Here is a 20840-nt window from a genome sequence, read left to right as displayed (position 1 = left end):
GGTTTTGGGTGCAGCTGGAGGTCAAAGTTCTCTCATTTGTGTGTGCGTCAGCTGCCCAAAATGAGGGTGTGGTCTGTTGTCTCTGAAAGCAGCTCAGCACCTTGTTAAACAGGACAGGACCATTTGGAGTTGGTTCTGTGGTTATCCAATTACACATTTGTGTGCTGGAGCCTAGGTACAAAGAAACACAAATTGCCTACCCTGGTTTCCAAATTACCCAATAATCAAGTGGATTATTACTGTTGCAATCTTAGTTTTAGCTCAGTTCCCATTTCTTTTGCAGCCACTACACCTTGTGAGTTAATAAAAATTGCTGATTCATTAAACTTCACCAAAGAAAAATTCTACACCAGAAGTCAGTAAACTACATGACTTGGTTTCTTTTTTTCTTTTTTTGGTTTTTTTTTTGTTTATTATTTTTCCTTTTACATTAACCAATTGACCTTAGGCAATCATTTAACTGCTCTGACCTCAGTTGCCTCATCTGTAATACAAACATAGTCTTAAGGTCCCCTTTCCAGCTCTAACTTTCCAAGATTCTGAAGAGCCAGAATCAAGCTGTTATTTTATGGGAACTTAAACAGTACTTCCTCAAATAATAACTCTTCCCTGATCTCTGTCTGTACCTTTCTCCAAAGTTTAACCTCACCCCACCCCCATTCTGGGGTCGGGCGCAGGTAAAGATTTTCACGAAGGGACGGAAAGTGCATATGTCATCTCATTCGCGTTCGGAGGAACACGAAGCCTAAAGAGACAGCACTGTCTTCAGGAAGGTTCTTCCTGTGACTGAGGGAATGTAAGAAGTGTTATCAAAAGATGTCAGCAGTTTGGCTACAATGCGGACAGAAAGAAGCCATCCTGATACCAGGGTCTCCCACGAAATTGTCTTGTGTCACGTGAAACCACTTCCCATCATCTTTCCTGGTAGTGGTGACTCTTCTGTTCCCCTGGCTGTCACCTCCATTTCCTTGATCTGCAAGTTCTTTGATTGACTGAGTTTGTGATTTTCCTTGTGCAGGGTGGGCCCTACACAGAGGGTTTACCATCGTTAGGGTGCACCCGTGCATGGCTCAGCTCTGTACAATCAGAATACTTGTTTAGAATGTTTATTTAAGACATTACGTATATGACCCAACAGACCCAATGGATTCTTAACAGAACCTTGTGACATTGGCAGAAACTCTCAGGATAAGTAAATTCTGACGGAGGACATACGCCGTGGGCTACTAGGAACCCACGTGGGGGGAGCCACCACGTAGGAGGAGCTTGCCCAGAATGGAAACTAACACAGTGAAAGCGCAGAGGGGAAGAGAAAAGTTTCCACATGACAGCGTATTTTTGAGTGTCTGGAGCCCACAGTCTCCTCCCTGGACTGTCGGTAACAGCCAATAAATTCCCTTTTTGTTCCAGCAAAAGCTATTTTAAGTCATAGTTTTTGTCCCTGCAACTGAAACTAACCAAACTAGAATCGGTGAACCCGTAGAGAAAGTCCGTAGTTCTCTGCATCCTCACATCAGCAGGCACTGAGGCGGCTTTCTAAAATCGAGGGGATCGCTGTGCCACGAGGAAAGAAGGCACAGACACACCTCTGAGATGTTGCGGGTTTGGTTCCAGACCGCCACAATGAAGCAGATACAATTCCGCCATTATTCCGAACCTGTATAACTTTTAGTTAATTCCTCTCCTTTTTACCAAATTCTGGCACGGAGAGCCACAGTCCTGAATATGGTGACAGGCGGGCGGTGGGTGTGGGGGAGTTTGTTTCCATGACAATACCACAAAAAAAGGGAGTCACATGAATTTTTTGGTTTCCCAGTACACATAAAAGTTATGTTTACACCAATGTACGTACCTTCACGAAGAAATACTTCGTGCTAAAGAATGCCAGCCATCATCTGAGCCTTCAGCAAGTTGTAATCTTTTTGGTGGTGGAGCACCCTGCCTTGGCGTTAATGAAAATGCAGTACCTGCCGACCAAGCGCAATCATATAAGGTCTGCCTGGGCTGTGGAATCATGTCTGACTTTCCTTTACATGTTGATCTTAGAAACTAACCCCCATGAAAGACAACATCACACTCTTATTTCACTCGCACAGCAGCAAACAAATGCACTGACGTTGATTTACGTTGAGGCTTAATGTAAAACAAAACGGTCCGGGCACAGCCAACACCTCCCTCCCTCACCACCCCCGACGTGGATTTTCACAAGGTAGCTTTTCATCTTTTCTCTCCGAATTGCTCCAGGCCAGATGGGAACTTAGAAATCGGTCCCCTTCTGATGAGAAGGCTTTCAAAAATATTACGTAAATGCTATTCTCCCCAACGTTGTGGTCCATGGTCTATGCCCTCGATCTTTATATGCAAAGTCAACTTTATAGGAATGAAAAAAAAATAAACACATGTATCCTTTTTTGTCAAGTACCTGCTCCTTTCTAGTAACAACTTGAGCTAATAAAAACCTGAAGGCCACATTGCTCTTATTACAACTACAAGATAATTTGACGTTCAGGCTCCATTTCTCCCCCTTCAAGGCACAGAAGCCCATGTGGAAGGCTACCTACAGGGCAACAACAACAACAAAAAACCGAGAACATTCTTGGTTTAAAATGCACAAATATTATCTAGGTATGTAATCACAGATTCTTTTACTTGCTAACTCACCCTTGCCAAAGAACTCATGGAAGCAAAGACCATAAAATTTTCCAGTGTTTTAAATTATGGGATTTCTGCATCCTTTCATCCCTCCAAAGTTTCAGCAATTTTCCTGGAAAAGAAGAGCAAAACTGGATGCAAATATCCAAACTTCAAAATTCCTTTGTGCCTAAATTTGTATTAAGTTTCTTTGGGCAGAGCAGCAAAGTAGACAATGTTATTTTCACCTAATAGCTGAATTTTGATAAGTCCAGAAAGTATACAGGGTAGGGCAAAACTACATTCACATTTGTGAGTACATGTAACAGTTTATTCTTGTATATATTCTTAATTAATGTATTATTTTCCATAAGAACTGTAAGCCTACTTTTGCCTCACCCTGTATAAATTACATGGCTTTTTAAAACTGTGAATCTCATCTAAGCGATTTTTTTCTTGATTATTCTGATTCAAGCATTTTAAAATCACATCCATATTGAATGACAGGACCTTTTATTTCATAATTTATCATTATTATATCACCTATTTTAGCTTATTAATCATATACAGGGGCTGCCACAAATAATGTTTTAAATTACCAAATATTTATTACATCATAAGCATGAAATTCTGTAACATAGCAATACCACACTCAAGCACACCATATGGCAGTTTAGGTGACATGTTCAAATGAAAACTGTAAATTACTACAGCCATATTATTACCCTACCAACCACACTCAAGCAGGCATTACTTCTGCCAGACCCTGTATATGAAATTGGAAAAATATAATAACAAGGCTGGCAGTAAATGTAAGTGGGGGCATTCTAAAGTGGTAAAAAATGCAAGAAAAAAATAGCTCTAAAAGGAAAGGTTTGGGGCGGTGGAGATAAACAGGCACTTTTCTACACCGACTCCGGGCTAGGTGACCGGCTGGGGGTTATTGTTAAAGGAAATACGACAGAGGCAGACCTTCCTCTGCGGGGCGTTGTCACCGACCAAAATCCACCCCGGGAGGCAGCAGGCTTGCGGGGCGGAACGAGGAAGGCGCACCGAACCCGACCCTGCAGGACGAGGGCGAGTGTCAAAGACTGTGTTCCGCAGGGCAGTATCGATCCGGGTTAATCGTTAAACTTTATTATCTCTATTATCACTAGTACCATGCTCCCACACATTCCTAAACGCGCAGCCACCGAGAGCGCCTCAAAATGCTTCGCTGGTCTACATTCAAACGGCGCTCCAAACTGTGTCCGACACAATCAAAAGATGGAGGCGAGCTTTTCTTTTGGCTCCGCTCAAAACCAGCGTCCCGGTCGGAGACGCACGGCCCCCGGGGCGCCGCGGCGGCCGAAGAGGACTTTGCCCGGCCGCCCTCCGCCCCGCGGCCCCGCCTCCCTCCCAGGACTCCGGGCGCCAAAGCGAACCCGGAGGGGAGGGCGGCGGCCGAGCCTGCGGCGTCACAAAGCCGAGCCAGAACGCCAGGGACGGTTCCGAGGTGCGCGGCGCCCCGGGAATCCACTTGCGGCACGCCCTCCAGGGGCGGGGGTGCGAGCACCGCCTCCCCCTCCCGCCCGGCCCCTCCTCCCGACCCGGCCTCCCGCCGCGGCCGCAGCGTCGCGGCAGCCAGCGCGCCGCGAAGCGTTCTGGGAGAGCCCCGCCGGAAGGACGCACCGGCGCTCGGCGGCGGCGAGGTTATAAAAGGGAAGGAGCCGGCGGCGGGCGGAAGTGGGCGGTGCAGCTGCTCCGGGCGCTGTTGTTTGGGGTCTGGGCCTCCTGAGGGGCGTTCTCCGGGGGCCCGCCGGTGCAGGCCGCAGTGACAGGGCCGCTCGCCCGGCGCACCCGCGTCCTTCCCGGTGCAGCGTCCGCTCGCGGCCTCCGCGACCCCGCAGGCCCAACATGGCGCAGGAGGTGTCGGAGTACCTGAGCCAGAACCCGCGAGTGGCCGCCTGGGTGGAGGCGCTGCGCTGCGACGGCGAGACTGACAAACACTGGCGCCACCGCCGGGAGTTTCTGCTCCGCAACGCCGGGGACCTGGCCCCCGCCGGCGGCGATGCCTCCGCTGACCCGGAGGACGCTGCCGACGCCGAGGGCGGGCGCCGCAGCCGGCAGCTGCAGCAGCTCATCTCCTTTTCCATGGCCTGGGCCAACCACGTCTTCCTCGGGTGCCGGTGAGTGAGGGGGCGCCTGGCGGCGGCCCCGCGGGCTTTGTGTGCGGCCCGGGGACGGCGGCCCGGAGCCGTCCGCGGGGAGGGGAAGCGGCGCGGCGCGGGAACCCGCGGGCCCGGCTGCCCTTTAGGGTGAGCAGGGCGTCTCTGCCGGAAGCCGACTGGGTGCGCGGCCTGGCGGCGCCCCCGGGCCGGGTCGGGGTCTCCCGGTGGAGCTGGGGGCCGGCGGCGCCCTGGCGGACGGACGCGGAGTTTATTAAGGTTGACACGCGGGGACCTCGCCCCCCCCTCCCCCCCAGACTGGGGGGCACTCGGGGCTGGGGTTCCGGGAACCAGCTCCTGGCGGTTGGTGCCCTTTCTTCCTTGCAACCAGGAAACGCCGTTCCCGGGGCCTGTTGGCGCGCGCCAGAAAGGGTGACTTAGAGCAAACACTTCTTGAGAGTGGCTTTTCCTTCTCTTCCAGGTACCCTCAAAAAGTTATGGATAAAATACTTAGTATGGCTGAAGGCATCAAAGTGACAGATGCTCCAATCCATACAACACGAGACGAACTGGTTGCCAAGGTGAAGAAAAGAGGGATATCAAGTAGCAATGGTTAGCAGATCATAGATGTGAACATACATAGGAGCTTAGAGCATAAGTTTGATAAAATTAGGAATTACTGTTATGACTTACTTTTTTAAAAGACCTGAGATTTCTGTAATGTTAATCGCGTTGAAACGTTAAACCTGATTTATGTGTCTGTGTTTCTAGGCTCTGAATTTCATAGTTTCCTTTAACCACTTTAGATTTTGAAGTGTCAAATGTCTATGCTTTTGATTTTTTTTAATACTAGAAATTAATGATGTTACTCCATGCTGTTTTAAGAAATTAATGAAGCTATTCCGCACGTTTTTAAGAAACTGCTGATCCTGAAATATTTTTGCCTTGTGCCTTTATTTTAATGAATATATGTTCTGTAAATTTTCAGCTGATGTGTACGAGGTCGACTTAGTCACATACGTTGTGTTTTCCTTCTTTTTAGAAGGGGTAGAAGAGCCAACGAAAAAACGAGTTGTAGAAGGAAAAAACAGTTCTGCAGTTGAGCAAGAAGATCACGCAAAAACTTCTGCCAAACCAGAACGTGCGTCAGCTCAGCAGGAAAACAGCCCGGCGTGTGCGGGGTCCTCTGCCAAGTCGGAGAGTGGCGGGAGCTCCACGCGGAGCTCGGGCACTTCGAGTCAGAGTAGCTCCACGGCCGACGGAGAGCCATCTGTTTCCAGCCAAAGCAGCAGCAGCATTTCTTCTCAGGTAACAACGGCAGGGTCTGGGAAAGCTTCTGAACCGGAAGCCCCAGAGAAACGAGGGTCCGCATCCTTGGTCTCTGCGCTGTTGAAATCCAGTGTGAATAGTCATGTGACCCCACCCGCAGATGCCAGTCAACCAAGCGGATCACCTAAAAAGAGTGCTTTGGAAGGCTCTTCAGCCTCAGCTTCTCCCAGCATCTCAGAGATCGAGGTGCCCTTGTTGGGCTCCTCAGGAAGCTCAGAGGTAGAGTTGCCACTGTTGTCTTCTAAACCTAGTTCAGAGACAGCTTCCATTGGGTTAACTTCCAAAACCAGTTCAGAGGCCAGTGTTACGTCATCAGTTTCTAAAACCAGTTCCTCGTCAGGCACATCCTTACTAACTCCCAAGAGCAGCACGTTAGCAAATACATCAGTGCTGACTTCCAAAAGCACCTCGCAGGTGGCTGCGTCACTGTTAGCCTCCAAGAGCAGCCCCCAGACCAGTGGATCTCTGGTTTCTAAAAGCACTTCCTTAGCAGGCATGTCCCAGCTGGCATCTAAGAGTAGTTCCCAGACTAGCACATCCCAGTTGCCTTCTAAAAGTACTTCCCAGCCAAGCGAAACGTCTGTCAAATTCTCGTGTTGCAAGTTAACCAATGAAGATGTGAAACAGAAGCAACCTTTTTTCAACAGACTCTATAAAACGGTGGCGTGGAAGTTGGTAGCTGTCGGGGGCTTTAGTCCCAATGTTAATCATGGCGAGCTCTTAAATGCAGCCATTGAGGCTCTGAAAGCTACCCTGGATGTGTTTTTCGTCCCACTAAAAGAACTGGCAGATCTGCCTCAGAATAAGAGCTCTCAAGAAAGTATTGTTTGTGAATTGAGGTGCAAGTCTGTGTATTTGGGCACTGGCTGTGGAAAAAGCAAAGAAAATGCAAAGGCAGTTGCATCAAGAGAAGCATTGAAGTTATTTCTCAAGAAAAAGGTGGTGGTAAAAATATGTAAAAGGAAATACAGAGGCAGTGAAATAGAAGACCTAGTGCTCCTTGATGAAGAGTCAAGGCCTGTAAACTTACCTCCAGCATTAAAGCATCCTCAAGAATTGCTATAATATGTGCAAAATAACACTATACAGTATCTGGTATTGTCAGAGAAAAAACTGGCTTTTGTATAATGTAAACACGGGCTTTCACAACTTTTATATTGCTTTTTTCCAGTTTTGCAGAAAATTTACATTCTCGTCCTCACACAGTAGAACTTGTAAATAATTAATTAATGAATGGCAGTACACATTAAAAGATATGCATTAACAGCATCACAGTATGCTGTTCTATTTGCTCAAGAAAATACTGTCTTCTATTTTTAATGATACATTAGGTACGATGTGTAGTTCTATAGAGACTTAAAACTTTTGTACTACTGTTGATTTGATGAAAATGTATTGGGTTGTCTGCCATGCTTTTTTTCCCTAGTGAAATCATCCTCCCGCATCAAGCAAAGGGGACCATAGTATTTACGTGACTGAAAGTCTGAAGCTTAAGGTTTTAAGAATGTTGCCCATAATGTTGAACATGTCTGTTAAAGAATAAAAGAAAAAATAGTTGCCTCAGACTATTTTTATGAGAAGTTGTAAACATTTTTTTGATACAAAGCAGTATAAAGTACTTAAGGTTATTTTATTCTGAAGTTGTTTAAAATTCACCATGATTTTGACCGCTGCAGATTCTTTAAGTGGGTTAATAATTTATGTTTTGAGGTAAAATACAATTTACACTTTTTCTTAAAAGACATAAATGTGGGTTTCTATATTAAGCATATTTTGTGACTACTGCTATTAACAGATTGATTTGTTTAGATATTAAATGCTTTAAGCTATTTTACCTTTTCAAGAAGTTGTGTTTTTTTTCCTCCCTTAAGGCAGAACCAATTCCTGCAAGTAAGTGTCCCACTACTGGTCATCATAAATTAGAACCTCGTCATTTTTCATAGCTGATTTTCTACACAACTAGAGAAGAAGGTGCAGTTTGCAAATCTAGAACCGCGTGGTTTTTCTGTGTACACATCTTTAAAAAATACTGGAATGAATAGAGAGCCACGCTCAGCTCTTTCATGAGCCTGTTCAATTGAATTATGCTTATTCGTAATGCAATGGAATCCTGTTTTTGTCTTTGGTGATTCTGACTGTATTACTTGACCACAGTATATTCTGTTTCATTTTTCTTCAGACTCGGGCCCAATGTTTGTTATCGTTGCGGCTTTTCTTCTGGCTTTCAGGATGCCGCACCCTGAGCCGTGCTGGGGTTAATGTACAGAGAGAAATCAAGAAATGACCTTTCTCATACGCCAGTTGTATTAGACTAGGAAAACCGAATGCGCGTAGCACAGTTGAAGTATGTAGGAGTTATTTCTATTTTATATTCTAGAAATAGACCAGGATACCTTATATACTTGAAACCAAGAGTTGTTTGACTTCAGCAGATAACCTTTAGAAATTACTAACGTGAGGGTGTTAGATGTCAGAGGGATGTCCGCGTTCTGGAAGCGGGCTGTGAGGAGCAGTGACGTGAACGTGTCAAAGCACTTTTAATTAGCTGGCTTTCCTTAGCTTTGGAGTGTGTCACAGTGGTTGCCAGAAAGGCCAGCCCAATGCTACAAAGGGTAGATTTCTATAATATATCTAATTTGGTAGTTTGGTGACTTCCTAAATTGGCTTGTTTCAAGTTAAAAAAGTTACTGAAAATATTTTAAATTCTAGTAACATTTGGGTGTGGTAGAATTGGAGGAAGCTGCTTAGTATAAAAACAAATATTGTTTAACTTGTAAACATTTATATGCTATAAACTTACTAAAAGCTTATAAAATAACCAGATTTTAAAGAATTCATGATTTAAGAAAAGTGCATATTTTGTAATTCAAGATAGTATAGTGCAGTAGAAAACAAGTTTTGGAATCCTGTTCTTGAGAATCTAGGCTCCTTCTGGGAAGTGAACCTTTGACTTCATCTATAAAGTAGGACTAACAGCTGCCTCAGAGAGCATGGACAAAATGATACATTTAAAGTGCCCACTGTAGTGCAGATTACCTTAGTTTATTAACTGCTCGTGTATGTGTTCTGACTTCCTCACAGCCTTCGGGCTAGCTATTCTCATTTGGCCCACTTTTCAGATGGAAGAAACTGAAAAGGGGTTTGGTCCAAGATCGATTTCAACCCGGATTCCCCAGCCCAAGCTTTTACTATGTTGCATTGTTTACCATTCTCACTTCTCCGAATGCTAAAATTTCTGATACTTCACCTAAGACTGGTTTTCAACAAGTTTATTGTTAGTGTCCACAACATCTTCCCAAACCCTCATTTCCTCGAAATGAGTCATGTTGATAGCTCTGTTTATTAAATGTTTCTCCTTAGAACTTGTATGACCTAAATAGTTAACCAGGGAATTATCCCATATGAGTGCAATTGAAGTTAGATTATTAAGATGGGAGAAAGAATTTTTAAAAATCAGTGAGGCCAGGTGATGTCCTGAGACTGATTTTTCTTGACAGTGCTAAAAATCAGAATTTGTTTTTGTTTAATGGTACAGTTAGAAACTTGACTTTGAAGAATGGTATCGTGCTTTTAACCCAAATTTTTGGGTCCATTTATATATCAAGTCCAATAGTTACTAATTCAATGCCCACAAACATTTACTGAGGTCAAAAAATAGAACTATCAGCCCTGCAAGAACTCACCATGTGAACAGCTACCATTTACTAGATCCCTGCAATAGGTTGATGATTTACATGTCTTACTTAAGCCTCCAAACCCCGTGAGGTGAGTTGGGATTAATGGCTTGGTTCTAATTTGAGCCATTGAGTGTGAACACCAATGAGACATGCTGTTCAGTGATACTTGTTTCCAATGTTCCAGAAAATAAGTGTAATAACACTGAGGAAAATTTGAGAAATTTTATTTAGGGTGTTTCTAAAGAAGTAAACTTGAAAGGAAACTGCTCAAATACGTAACTGAAATAATCATTGGAAAATATTTTCTAGAACATTTCTATTTGTAGAACGGAAAGGGACAATTTGCAGAGGCAATGATGTAATCAGATATAGTCAATAGTTGAAACAAATGATCCTCATTGTTCTTTACCATTTGATTATTTGTTAAATATTTTTCTACACTAGCTAAGGAAAAGATGGTTCTCATGAAAGCAAAGCTAACGGAGGTCTATTTAGGCCTTTCTAGTTTATCTTAGCCACGTGCCCTGTGCTGGCGGAACTTGCTTCATGAGGGAGTTAAACACATGCTCAGTAACCTGCAGTTTGGAAACCAGTATGGGGTAAAGCATGTGCACCTTTCTGTCCGTGTGTTTCAAAATTCTGAATGCAATTAATGAGAAATGTACATGAAATAAATTCTACTTTGAATATACTCATTTTCCCTGTAATTCACATTCGTTGCTGTCATTCCACTATTATGGCTCGTAAGAAAAGGAGAGAAGGATGATGGGACTTTACAGAAGTCCCTACCAGGGGTAGCAAGTAAGTGAAGATCCACTCATCCAGCCCTGGTAGGTTTTGAGACGTGCGAAGAAGAAGCAGGGATTCGAGATGTGGGCTCTGACCTCTGCTTTACAGCATGAACTTCACCTCTGTCAGAGATGCCGTGGTGGAAGTAATGACAATTTTCATTTGATGGGTTTTCCCGGGTTGCTGCAGCTGCAAATAATGCATCACTCTGTAGGAGGTTTCAAGAGACAAAAACAAATAAGTAAGAAATAGCCAAGTCATCAGAGCCTTAATACAGAGCCATTGAGGTGCACAACAGCAGGGGGCGCCGTTCACATGGAATAGAACATCATTGTTACAATGAGTGATGTCCCTCCAAGTATTGGAATCCCTGAGAGTGCTTGCTGGACGGGTAAATGTACTAGAAAAATGTAATTTGAAATAAACATTGGCCGTTCTGAGAAGCATGGATAGCTTATAAAGTCTAGAAACTTGGGGGCAGCCTATGCTAAAGTTATTTTTTGATGCTTGGGGTCACTTGGTAGCAAATTCCTTTTTCCAACATTGTTCTATATGGAGAATTATTTCAAGACAATAGTGTAAAATCAAATGATCAGGTGAAGTAAGGCTGCTTGGGTTAGGTTAAGGATTTTCTTTTTCTCAACCAACCTGGGGGGAAATTTCAAGAACCAGGCAGATAAAGAATGATGCCAGCTCAGGTATGGAGTAAAACAAACTGACTGCTTTGTGGTCTCTCCTGCAGGTAATGTCTCTTTTCTTACATCAGGTTGTGCTTCGGTGTGTTTGACGGAAACCCATCTTTGCTTGCTCGGTTTCCGTCTGTTTCTTTGCTCCACTAATTTTTTTCTTGGTGGTCGCCTTTTGCTGATGTGAGCTACCATAAATGAGTAAAGATTTTAAGGGTTTTTCTCTCTGGAACCAGGGAAGATAGAACTTCAGCAGTCAGACATCCTATAAATTTCAGCGGGAGTCGGTTCTGGGAGGACAGTGAAAAACGCAAATTGCTGACCCCTTTGGATCTGCATCCAGGTAAAGAAGGGGAAAGGGATGAATAGGAAGTAGTATCAGGTCAGCCCAGCTCTGTTCCCAGGAAACAGATCTTTGGATTTTTTGTTGACTTTGCTGGGTTTTTAGAATTCAAAATTCCATCCCTTTTTATTTTAGGGGAATCCATGCCACCAGGCACCAAAGCCAAACTTCCCTTCTGAGCCTCTACCTACCGCAGACAACCTAAAACATCAACAGCATATTGATTTTCTATTGCTGCTATAACAAATTACCACGAATTTAATGGGGTTGAATACAAATCTGTAGGTTAGATCCAATGTAGGTCTCCCTGGGCTCAAATTGATTTATCGGCCGCGCTGTGTTGCCCTCTGGAAGCTCAGGAGAATCTGCTTGCTTCTCTTCTCCCGCCTCCAGAGGCTGCTGCGTTTCGTGGCTCGTGCCCCTCTCCGTCCGTCTGCAAAGCTAGCGGTGGGGGGCGCGGCCTCGGACTGCCTCGCACTGGTCCTGCTGCATCACATCTCTCTTTCTGACCCTGCCTCTTCCCTTCCGACACTTTTCCTGCCTCCCTTTTCTCCTTACAGGGACCCCGGTGACGGACTGCATTGGGGTCCATGGATAATCTCCCTATTTCAACAACATCTGACCAGCTTTATCAGTTCTGTCTGTGACATTAATTCTCCTTTGTCATGTAACACATTCACAGGCTCTAAGGATTAGGACGGGGACACCCTTCGGGTCCCTGCCTGCCACAGAGAGGCCTGAATTCACCGCTGCTGCCGCCTCCATTTGTTTTTCAAATGAAACTACCTTTGAAGTGGAGGCTTTTGAACTTCATCAATGACGAGTGCCCACTGCCTTGCTTCTGAGCGAGCTACTGCGTAAAAGGTGGTAGAGCTTAAAAATGAGTTGTGCAGTGCAGTTCAATCATTGCCGTCAGACTGATCCTTTCAGTGCCGTCAGATGACAAGTAGTCTCTGCCATGCAATCCTCAAAGTCTAATGAGAGCCTCCTGCTACTCCAGGTAGCCTTAAATAAGAAAGACTTAAGGGTCAAGAAATATTTAGAAGTAAAATCTCAGCTGCAATAGCAAATAAGCTGCTGAGTGTTTCCAGACTTTTTTGGAGGCATAGGAGAGGGAGTAGAATTGCAACGTGGCCGTAATGAAGCTACAGGGCGTGGGAATAGCTGTGAAATCCGTGCTCCACGGCCAACTTCATTTACTCATCGTCACCTGCCCAACGTCACACGTGTTAAATACCGGCTTCTCACTGCCGAGAAGAACACATCTCAAATGTATAGCTCTCAGGTATAGTTGGGTGAGTAGCCAAAGGCCACATCTAATTATTAAAACGTTGATTGTATATTCTTCATAGCCATAACAATGAAATCCATCCGTGGCATTTAAAAAACCACATTAAATACCTAAAATTTCAGTGCAAGTGTCCTAAAGAGGTCAAAGGGAAATGTTCGTGAGGAACATAACCGTGTTTCACTACAGGTAATATGTATAATTCCAAAGTCAAGGATTCTCTTTAAAAAATCCCAATTTTATGTATTTCAAAAAATGATCTTTATTTCATTAGTCTACCACTTTCAAAACATTTTTAAGTGTTCAAAGGCAAATACAGAAGATAATCAACTGAATTTGAGAATAGTATGCACAATCAATCATTTGGAAACATTGTATAATAGTGTATTCTTTTTTCTTTTTAAAAAAATATATATTTTTTATATTTGTGGTTGTTAATTTTGTGTAACAACTTGCGTGGGCCACGAGGACGCCCAGATTTTGGTTAAACTTTTTCCTGGATGTGTGTGTGAGGGATGGGATTAGCGCTGGAATCCTGGACTCTGAAAGCCCGTGGCTGGCCTCGCCTGACCCACAGGAGGCCCGCACAGAACAAAGGGGTGGAGCTGGAAGAACTGGCTCTGCGGCCGTTCAGGCTGGGATGTCAGGCTGGGGCATCAGTCTTCTCCGCCTTCAGACTTTTAATCTTGTGCGGTTCTACATATTATTGTTCAGGAAATCCTAATTTTCCTTTAGAGGTACTTTTGTCAAACTTGCTGCAAAACTTCTCCAAAAAAGTAATTGTATATATTTCAAGTTCTTAGGTTTTTGTTTTTTGGGTGGTTTTGTTTTTTGCTATGGGTACTTTTTCCCTTTCCAATGCTTATCAGCCAGTAACTCTGATGAACTAATATTTGTTTTACTCTTAAGTTGCTAGGTATGCACTTACTTCATGACTTGGTATGTGACCTCAGGCAAGTTGCTGGAACTTCTCTGGGTCCCGGTATTAACTATCACCTGTAAAATACAGCTGGTCTAGAGTGAACCTATAATACAGTTCCTCAACCCCTTCCCCAGCTTCACAGTTGTTATAAATTAAACCACCATCAGCAGCGGTGGCTTGCCCAGCCACTCCGTAAGGCTGCCTGCTGCGTGCCTTCTCTTCCTTTGGGGAAATCATTGATCTAAGATGTCTTTTAGCTATAAAATGACTGAGTCTAAAGTGATCATGAGATGGAAAATACCTGAAATCGTGCAAGCCTGAAATGCATTATTTTTCCTTCTTTTCCCTCACCTGACCTCTGTTGGTTGAGCACTGTGCAGGGTTCCTGCATAAAATCACCTATTTGCGAGGTTGCTAGGAAAACAGCAACAAAAAAGAACATAATTTTAAGGAAGGGTAAAGTCTATGCCTCCGCAGCTTTCAGTATCTTCTCTCCCTACCGCTCTTGTGTATCCATCTGACGAAATCAACAGGAAAAGTCCTAAAATTAAGGGTAGCATCTGACAGGCATTGAGCTAAACTTTAATCTCAAGCTTTCACAGAGGTCAAAGCTTCAGTTTACATATGGCTTGGCTACTTCAAGATGCTAGGCTGCTGTCGGGTTCACCGATTACCTGTAAAACCGTTTTAAGGTAAGATAGCCCACTAAGATACAGTGGTATCCACAATGTGTTGGCATCTCTTTAACACACTTACGGATCTAGTCATTACATTATTTGTGCAGGCTGAACAATTTATTGAATTTTTGACACACGTTTAAGTTTCAGCAGCAAAATTGGACAAGAGGTTGAACTTTGAACGTACATCTTTCTTCCCTAAATTTTAAACCCTCTCCCCTGCTTTTAGGGAACATAATTGCATAATTCAAACTCCTTCAATATTGTGACCTAGTTCCTCCTCTGGAAGTTATAAACAGCTCATGTAACTATGGTAACTATCCAGGGAAAACGGAATGTTTTTCTGGTCAGCAATATGCAAAGTATACCTTGTGTTTATTTTTTTCTCTCTCTGGGATAACCGAAGTAGATAATATGGGTTTTCCTTCTTGGCTGTCGGAAAATTTTATTATAGTGAATTTTCTCTTGACTACAGTCACCGTCATTCAGTCCCCTCATTAAACGTCTTAGGATCACATTTTGCTGTTCGTAGTCATTCTCAATGCCAACAGCACCATAACCACAGTAGGACTGACTGTATACCCAACTGCAAATCTGCATTGTTTCCCTCATACACTAAGTGTACAGGCTGGCATTGCACAGAAATCCAATGTTCTATTTTGAGCACTTGGCGTTATCTTAACTTTGTCCTTTAATCCTAGCCAGTGTCCTTAAAGCAAAAAACTAAAATGGGATTTCATCTTGGAGGTATACTTACACTGTGAAGAGGTATCTCCAGTCTGTAGTAATTTTTGAAAAGCTTCATTTTAGCGCTATCTGTATTTTCCGCCTACAATTGGAGTATACTACTTACACAATAACGCAATTAAACGCTTTAAAACTGAGCTCAATGGAAATGCAGTTTGTTTTTTAAATTACCTGTTGTACTAATGAATTAAGTGTTAGGTTTTTTTCAGTACCATTTAAAATGCTCCCCTAGACCTTCTAGAACAATGTATACTCTAAATACAAAGCCCCAGATCTTTTAAGGGTTTATGTAGTCGCGTTAGGTACAATTATGTTTCTAAGTGATCTAGCAACTGGTGACCTTTCAATTAGATTGTGTTTAAAGTGATTTTCTTGAATGTCCCCCTATTTTTAACAGTGCTTTTCAACCATTCAGATATCTTTCTTAGAAAACACTACTAGCTGCTTCACCGAATAAATAGGGGATGAGCTGCCTCTTACTGGGCTAGACAAGACCTCACTAACGAAATGCAAAGTGTGGGAGTGGCTCGGATGCTGTTGAACAAACTAAGTGTACAAAGTGATTAGTGAGACAGTGGGGAAATTCGAATGTCTGGATATTAAAGGGTAGTAATATTTTTGATAGAATAATGGCATTGTAGATGTTTTTAAAATTATCTTTTATCCTTTCATACTAAAGTATTTACAGATAAAATGATGACAATCCACCAAGGGTAAGGGGGTCATAGATGAAATAAAACTGGCCATACAGTGATAAATGCTCAAGTCAGGTGAAGAGTACCTTAGGATTCATTGTACTGTTACCTCTATTTTTGTGTTTGAAAATTTCTTTCTTTCGCCCTGGCTGGCACAGCTCAGTGGATTGAATGCAGGCTGTGAACCAAAGTGTCGCAGGTTCGATTCCCAGTCAGGACACATGCCTGGGTTGCAGGCCACGGCCCCCAGCAACCGCACATTGATGTTTCTCTCTCTCTCTCTCTTCCTCCCTTCCCTCTCTAAAAAAAAAAATAAATAAAATCTTTTTAAAAAAGAAAGAAAATTTCTTTCCTTTTTTTTTTTTTTTGGCTGCAAAAAGCTTTATTGTTTCCATTTGGTCCAATGCATGGGAGAGGGTCCCAGGGTGGGGTTTCAGGGTTATCAGGCTCGGGCGAAAGCCAGACACCAGGGAATTGCAGAGGGGCCCCCGGAAGGCCCCTGGGCTCCAAAGGTTCCTAGTCGTGCTTGAGGGTGAGTCTCTCGAAGAGGTCCTCTCCCATCCCAGCCTGGGGGCCGCCCAGCCTGCGGATGTCAGTCAGGTGGTCGCCCATCTCCTTGAGGAGCTTCACCACCTCGTCCAGGAAATGGTTCTCCAGGAAGTCACAGAGCTGAGGGTCTGTGCGGGTAGAAGCCAGGGCATGCAGATCCAAAAGGGCCTGGTTCAGGGTCTTCTCCAAGGCCAAGGCTGCTTCCATGGCGTCCTGAGTTTTACCCCACTCATCTTGGGAAGGCTCTGCCACGTCCTGGAGAAGAAGACGGCCACCATGCTGGTTCTGCAGCTTTAAGAGACGCTCAGAGCCCTCACGCTTCTCTCGGAAGACGTGGCCCACGCCCTGCAGAGCCCCGGCGCCCTGGTCGAAACAGAAGCCCAGAGAGAGGTCGGTGAATTCCCTGTATGAGGGAATTATGTAGATCTTGTAAGACGGAGGCCTCCTGGAGCTAGGGGAAAATTCCCTTCCCGTATAAGCGGAGGTCCCTCCCTCCCAGGTGTCCCCAGTTGAGTGTGTCTTCAGTGTGGCTAGGTGTCGGTCCTGATAGGGAAGGCAGGCAGAGAGCCCGTGTGGCCGGAAAGGCAAGAGGCCGCTAGCTCGGCCTCCCTCTCTGCTCTGTAGTTCCCTCCGGCCCCAGCGGGCTGCGCGCAGCGATGTGCCCACAATGAGTAACAGCCGCCTGTCACTGAGTCCGAGGATTAGGAGGATTAGGCTGGCATGCTTGATGGAGGATCCCCGCGTGGGGAGGAGGCCCCGGTCTCTCCAGACGGCGGCAAGAGAATGCAGACTGTGATCGGCAGATTTGGAAGCAGTGTCCATGTTGATTTTTAGGCCCCTTCCTAGTTGTAGGGCCCCAATAAGGGTGCTAAGTTCAGCTTTCTGGGCCGAGGTGTTGGGTCCTGAGGGGGAGCTTTCAATTGTGTGAGTGGTAGTGACTGCTGCGTATCCTGCCCTCTTTTGTCCATTGAGTTACATCACTGCTGCTGTCTACGAACCAGCTGTGATCAGGCAAGGACAGGGAAGTATCGAAGAGGTCAGCATGAACTGTGGTGGTCTGTTCTAGGACCACAGTGCAAGAGTGCTCAAGGGGAGGCCGTCGGGAGTCTGGAAGAAACATGGCTGAGTTCAGGGCCGTGTAGGGCAGGAGCGTGGCCGAGGAGCTGTTCAGGAGTAAGGTCTGATACTGAGTAATGTGGCTGGAGGTGAGGACATGGCAGGCTCTGCTGTTAGGGACGCCAGCTCCCTGACGCGGGTGGGACTTGGGTGGGCCGGGCACATGTGAGTCTGCTAGACTCAGGTTCGAGGAGAGCCGTCGTGGCTAGGGCCAGGAGACAAGGAGGCCAGTCTCTGGCAGGATTGTCTAAGGTTTTGGAAAAATATGCTGTGAGCCCTGGCTGGCGTAGCTCAGTGGATTGGGCGTGGGCTGCGAACCAAAGTGTCGCAGGTTCGATTCCCAGTCAGGGCACATGCCTGGGTTGCAGACCCTGGCCCCCAGCAACCGCACATTGATGTTTCTCTCTCCCTTTCTCCTTCCCTTCCCTCTCTAAAAATAAATAAATAAAATAAATCTTTAAAAAATATGCTATGGTCCTAAATTCGGGTAGTATGTTTGCTCGAGAACCCCTAGTGCAGTGGCTCCCTCTCATACACGTAGAGACGGAGAGGCCTTTCAAGGTCAGGCGAGGCGAGAGCAGGAGCAGAGAGAAGAGCTTCCTAAAGGGCATTAATAGCCCGGTACAGAGGCGTCTTCCCATCTAAGGGCTCTTGTTCTGGATCCTGTAGTGCCTCAGAGAGCGGCTTTGCTATGAGGCTATATTTTGGAATCCAGATATGGAAGTATCCAGTGAACCCTAGAAAAACTCTAAGTTCCCTTTTTATGTGAGGTGGTGACAAGGAGGCAGTAAGTTTCTTATGCCGTGCTGCAGTGGCACGCCGTCCGGGTGAGAGGACGAAGCCCAGGCAGGCGACAGGGTGCTGACTGATGGGCGCTTTGGTGGGGGGGACCTGAGATAGCTTCTGTTTGCTCGGTGCATGCTAGCGGGGGGAGTCCGAGGTTAGGGCTGAGTGAGTCACCCACACCCTGGAGGCGAGGGCCGCCAGGGAGTAAGAGAGCGGCTGGGTCCTGAGCTACGGCTCATCCAAAAAGATGGGGGGTGGGAGCGCTGTCCTGGAACCCCCGTGGGGGCAAGGTCCACGTCAGTTGTTGGGAGCGCCGTGTGTTGGGCAGCCCAAGGAAAGGCAGGGATGTCTGGAGGCCCCGGTGAGAGAGTGACGGTGAAGAAGGCGTCCTTGGGGTCTAGGACCGTGAACACGTGCGTGTTGGGGGGAATGGTGCTGAGGAGGGTGCAGGGGTAGCGAACCACAGGACGGAGGGGTGATGGCCTCACTGAGCATGCGCAGGTCCTGGGCTAAACCGTGCACGCGTCTGCCTTCTTGACGAGCAGGACAGAGGTGCTGTAGGGAGAGTCTGTGGGTCGCAGCAGGCCAGAAGGGGGAAACTTGGTACTGAGGGGCTTAAGACCCCGGGGGTCCTCTGTCTTGGGTGGATACCACCAAGGGCAAGGGAGACCTGTGGGATCCTTCATGGGGACAGTGGCGGGTTGTGTGGGACGCGCCTTCCCAGGGACGCCAGTGTTCCGAACCTCGGGCAGCGTTGCGTCCGAGACCTCAGGGGGCGTGTATCAGAAGAGATGTTGAGATTGAGGGAGTTCCTAAAGGTCCAAGGAAGGCGGCCAGGGGGCGTGAAATGATGTGGATGGTGAGCCGTCAGTCCGCAGTGCGGGGGAGACCGAGTTCCGTGGGTCCAGAGGGAGCCCTCCAAGGGTGCCTGCCGGTTCCCGAAGGGGGGCCTAGTCCCCCTCCTCGAGAGAGCACTCCTCCTTCCAGTGCCCCACCTCCTTGCAACGTGGGCACAGTCCGAGGACGCTGCTTTTCCTCAAGGCAGTCCTCGCTCTAGTGACCCTCCTGTTTGCAGTGAAAGCATGCCAGGGCCCCGGTGCCAATGAAAGCTGTCATTGTTTCTTTTTTTGGGGGGGGGGCCTTGGGTGCGTGCCTCCCTGGACCTGAAGAGCCCCCTCTGTTGCTGAGGTCGTCCTTTGGAAACCTGCTGCTCCCAGGACCATTGCTGGTCCCACTGTCTCTTCTCCCCCCACCTACCTCAACGCTACTGCTAAACCCCTTGAAATCCACGTCGAATTCTGATTGCGGGGTCCGAGGGCCCTTTCCTAGCTTTTGGAGTCCCAGCCGAACATCGGAGGCCGACTGGGTAACGAAGTGCATCGCAAGGGTAGATCACCTTCCCTAGTCGGGATGGAAATTGGTGCAGAGGCCAAGAGCCCCTGAGTCTGGACAGGAAAAAAGCAGGGTCCTCACCTGCACCCTGAGCGACGTCCTTACGTGTATCATAGCTGATGGGCCTAGTTGTGGCCTGCTTCTTACCCCCCAAAATGCAGGGAAGCCTGTGGTCCTACCACCTCGGTCAAGGACGCCTGCCTGACAGTCCAATGGGATCTTGGTCGGGGACAGCTGGGCGCCAGGAACGTAAGTATTGGGTTGTCTCCACTTCAGGTCACCCCTGTATTCCCTCGCCTTGGCCCCAGTGTGGCCTCACCCCTCTGCATTAGTGCATGCATGTGGGAAAAATGATGGGAATATCTCACCGTAAGAGGTCATAGGAGACGGTGATAGCCAATTCCTTTGCAAATCTAGCTGGGTTAGCAGCAAAACTGTCAAGCTGGCTTCACTTTGGGAGAACTCTGATCCAGAGAAAGGCATGTGGGCTCAAATACTGCCCTCGGTCGAGCAATCTCACTAAGGGGAAAGTGAGTGGCTGGGCTAGAGGGGCCCTGAAAGGCACGGCTGGGAGGGGCACCACCTAGGGAGGGAAGAGAGGAAGACTGGAGGTGGAGAGGTAGGGGGAAGAGACAGAGGGTGTGTTTGCGGTTGATCCAAGGAAGGGGGAGAGGGACAGCAGGGAGAGGGGGTGCCGAGGCCCAGAGGGCAACATCATCCCAGTCCTGGGAAGAGGGAGGAGCTAAGGAGGCAGGAGGGAGGAGCATTTGACAGGACAAAGATCAGGATGGCGACAGTTCAAAAAGGACCTGAACATAAGGGACTTCGAACCATTTTTCAAGACGGTGACAAGAGGTCAAGCTGGAGAACAGTGTTATTGTTCAAAGATCCATCTGTGGGCCAGATCTCCCGGTCACCCAGCTTGTACTGAGGCCAGGCTGCATTGCAACGGAAAGTCAGGTGCTTGGGCTTGAGTCGGTAAGTCCCAAAGCCTTCAAGTTCTTGAGGAGACATCCCAGCAGGGTGTCCTTAGGTGGGGTCAGTTGTGCACTGCCCATGACAACTA

At 46.6% G+C, this 20840-nt stretch overlaps 2 protein-coding genes and 1 long non-coding RNA gene across 4 annotated transcripts; 1 reads left to right on the top strand and 2 right to left on the bottom strand.

Moving 5' to 3' along the window:
• Nucleotides 1-1805: 1805 nt before the first annotated feature.
• LOC123807673 lies at nt 1806-4024 on the bottom strand. Its single transcript, XR_006783684.1, has 3 exons — nt 3604-4024; nt 2662-2764; nt 1806-1967 (listed from the first exon to the last, which is right to left on the bottom strand). It is a non-coding gene; the product is annotated as an uncharacterized LOC123807673 (long non-coding RNA).
• Nucleotides 4025-4316: 292 nt separating this feature from the next.
• LOC123807662 (CDKN2A interacting protein) lies at nt 4317-7672 on the top strand. Of its 2 annotated transcripts, none has more exons than XM_045821704.1 (3): nt 4317-4799; nt 5260-5390; nt 5821-7672. In XM_045821704.1, exons 1-3 carry the CDS (start codon nt 4528-4530, stop codon nt 7170-7172), a joined length of 1755 nt encoding a protein of 584 aa, XP_045677660.1. In that variant the 5' UTR covers nt 4317-4527; the 3' UTR covers nt 7173-7672. The 2 variants fall into 2 exon arrangements, with proteins under 2 accessions (XP_045677660.1, XP_045677661.1); XM_045821705.1 differs by having other exon boundaries at nt 5260-5359; nt 5821-5955.
• An 8775-nt stretch (nt 7673-16447) lies between these two features.
• On the bottom strand, nt 16448-19762 carry LOC123807436 (ferritin light chain-like). Its single transcript, XM_045821254.1, has 3 exons — nt 19640-19762; nt 17479-17666; nt 16448-16883 (listed from the first exon to the last, which is right to left on the bottom strand). The coding sequence occupies exons 1-3, from the start codon at nt 19760-19762 to the stop codon at nt 16448-16450; spliced, it is 747 nt and encodes a 248-aa protein (XP_045677210.1).
• Nucleotides 19763-20840: the final 1078 nt, after the last annotated feature.

This window comes from Phyllostomus hastatus, unplaced genomic scaffold, assembly GCF_019186645.2.
Source record: "Phyllostomus hastatus isolate PE091 unplaced genomic scaffold, TTU_PhHast_1.1 phas_scaffold_46, whole genome shotgun sequence".
NCBI lineage: Eukaryota > Metazoa > Chordata > Mammalia > Chiroptera > Phyllostomidae > Phyllostomus > Phyllostomus hastatus.
Note: the sequence above shows the minus strand (reverse complement) of the source record. Positions and strands in the feature narration are given on the sequence as shown.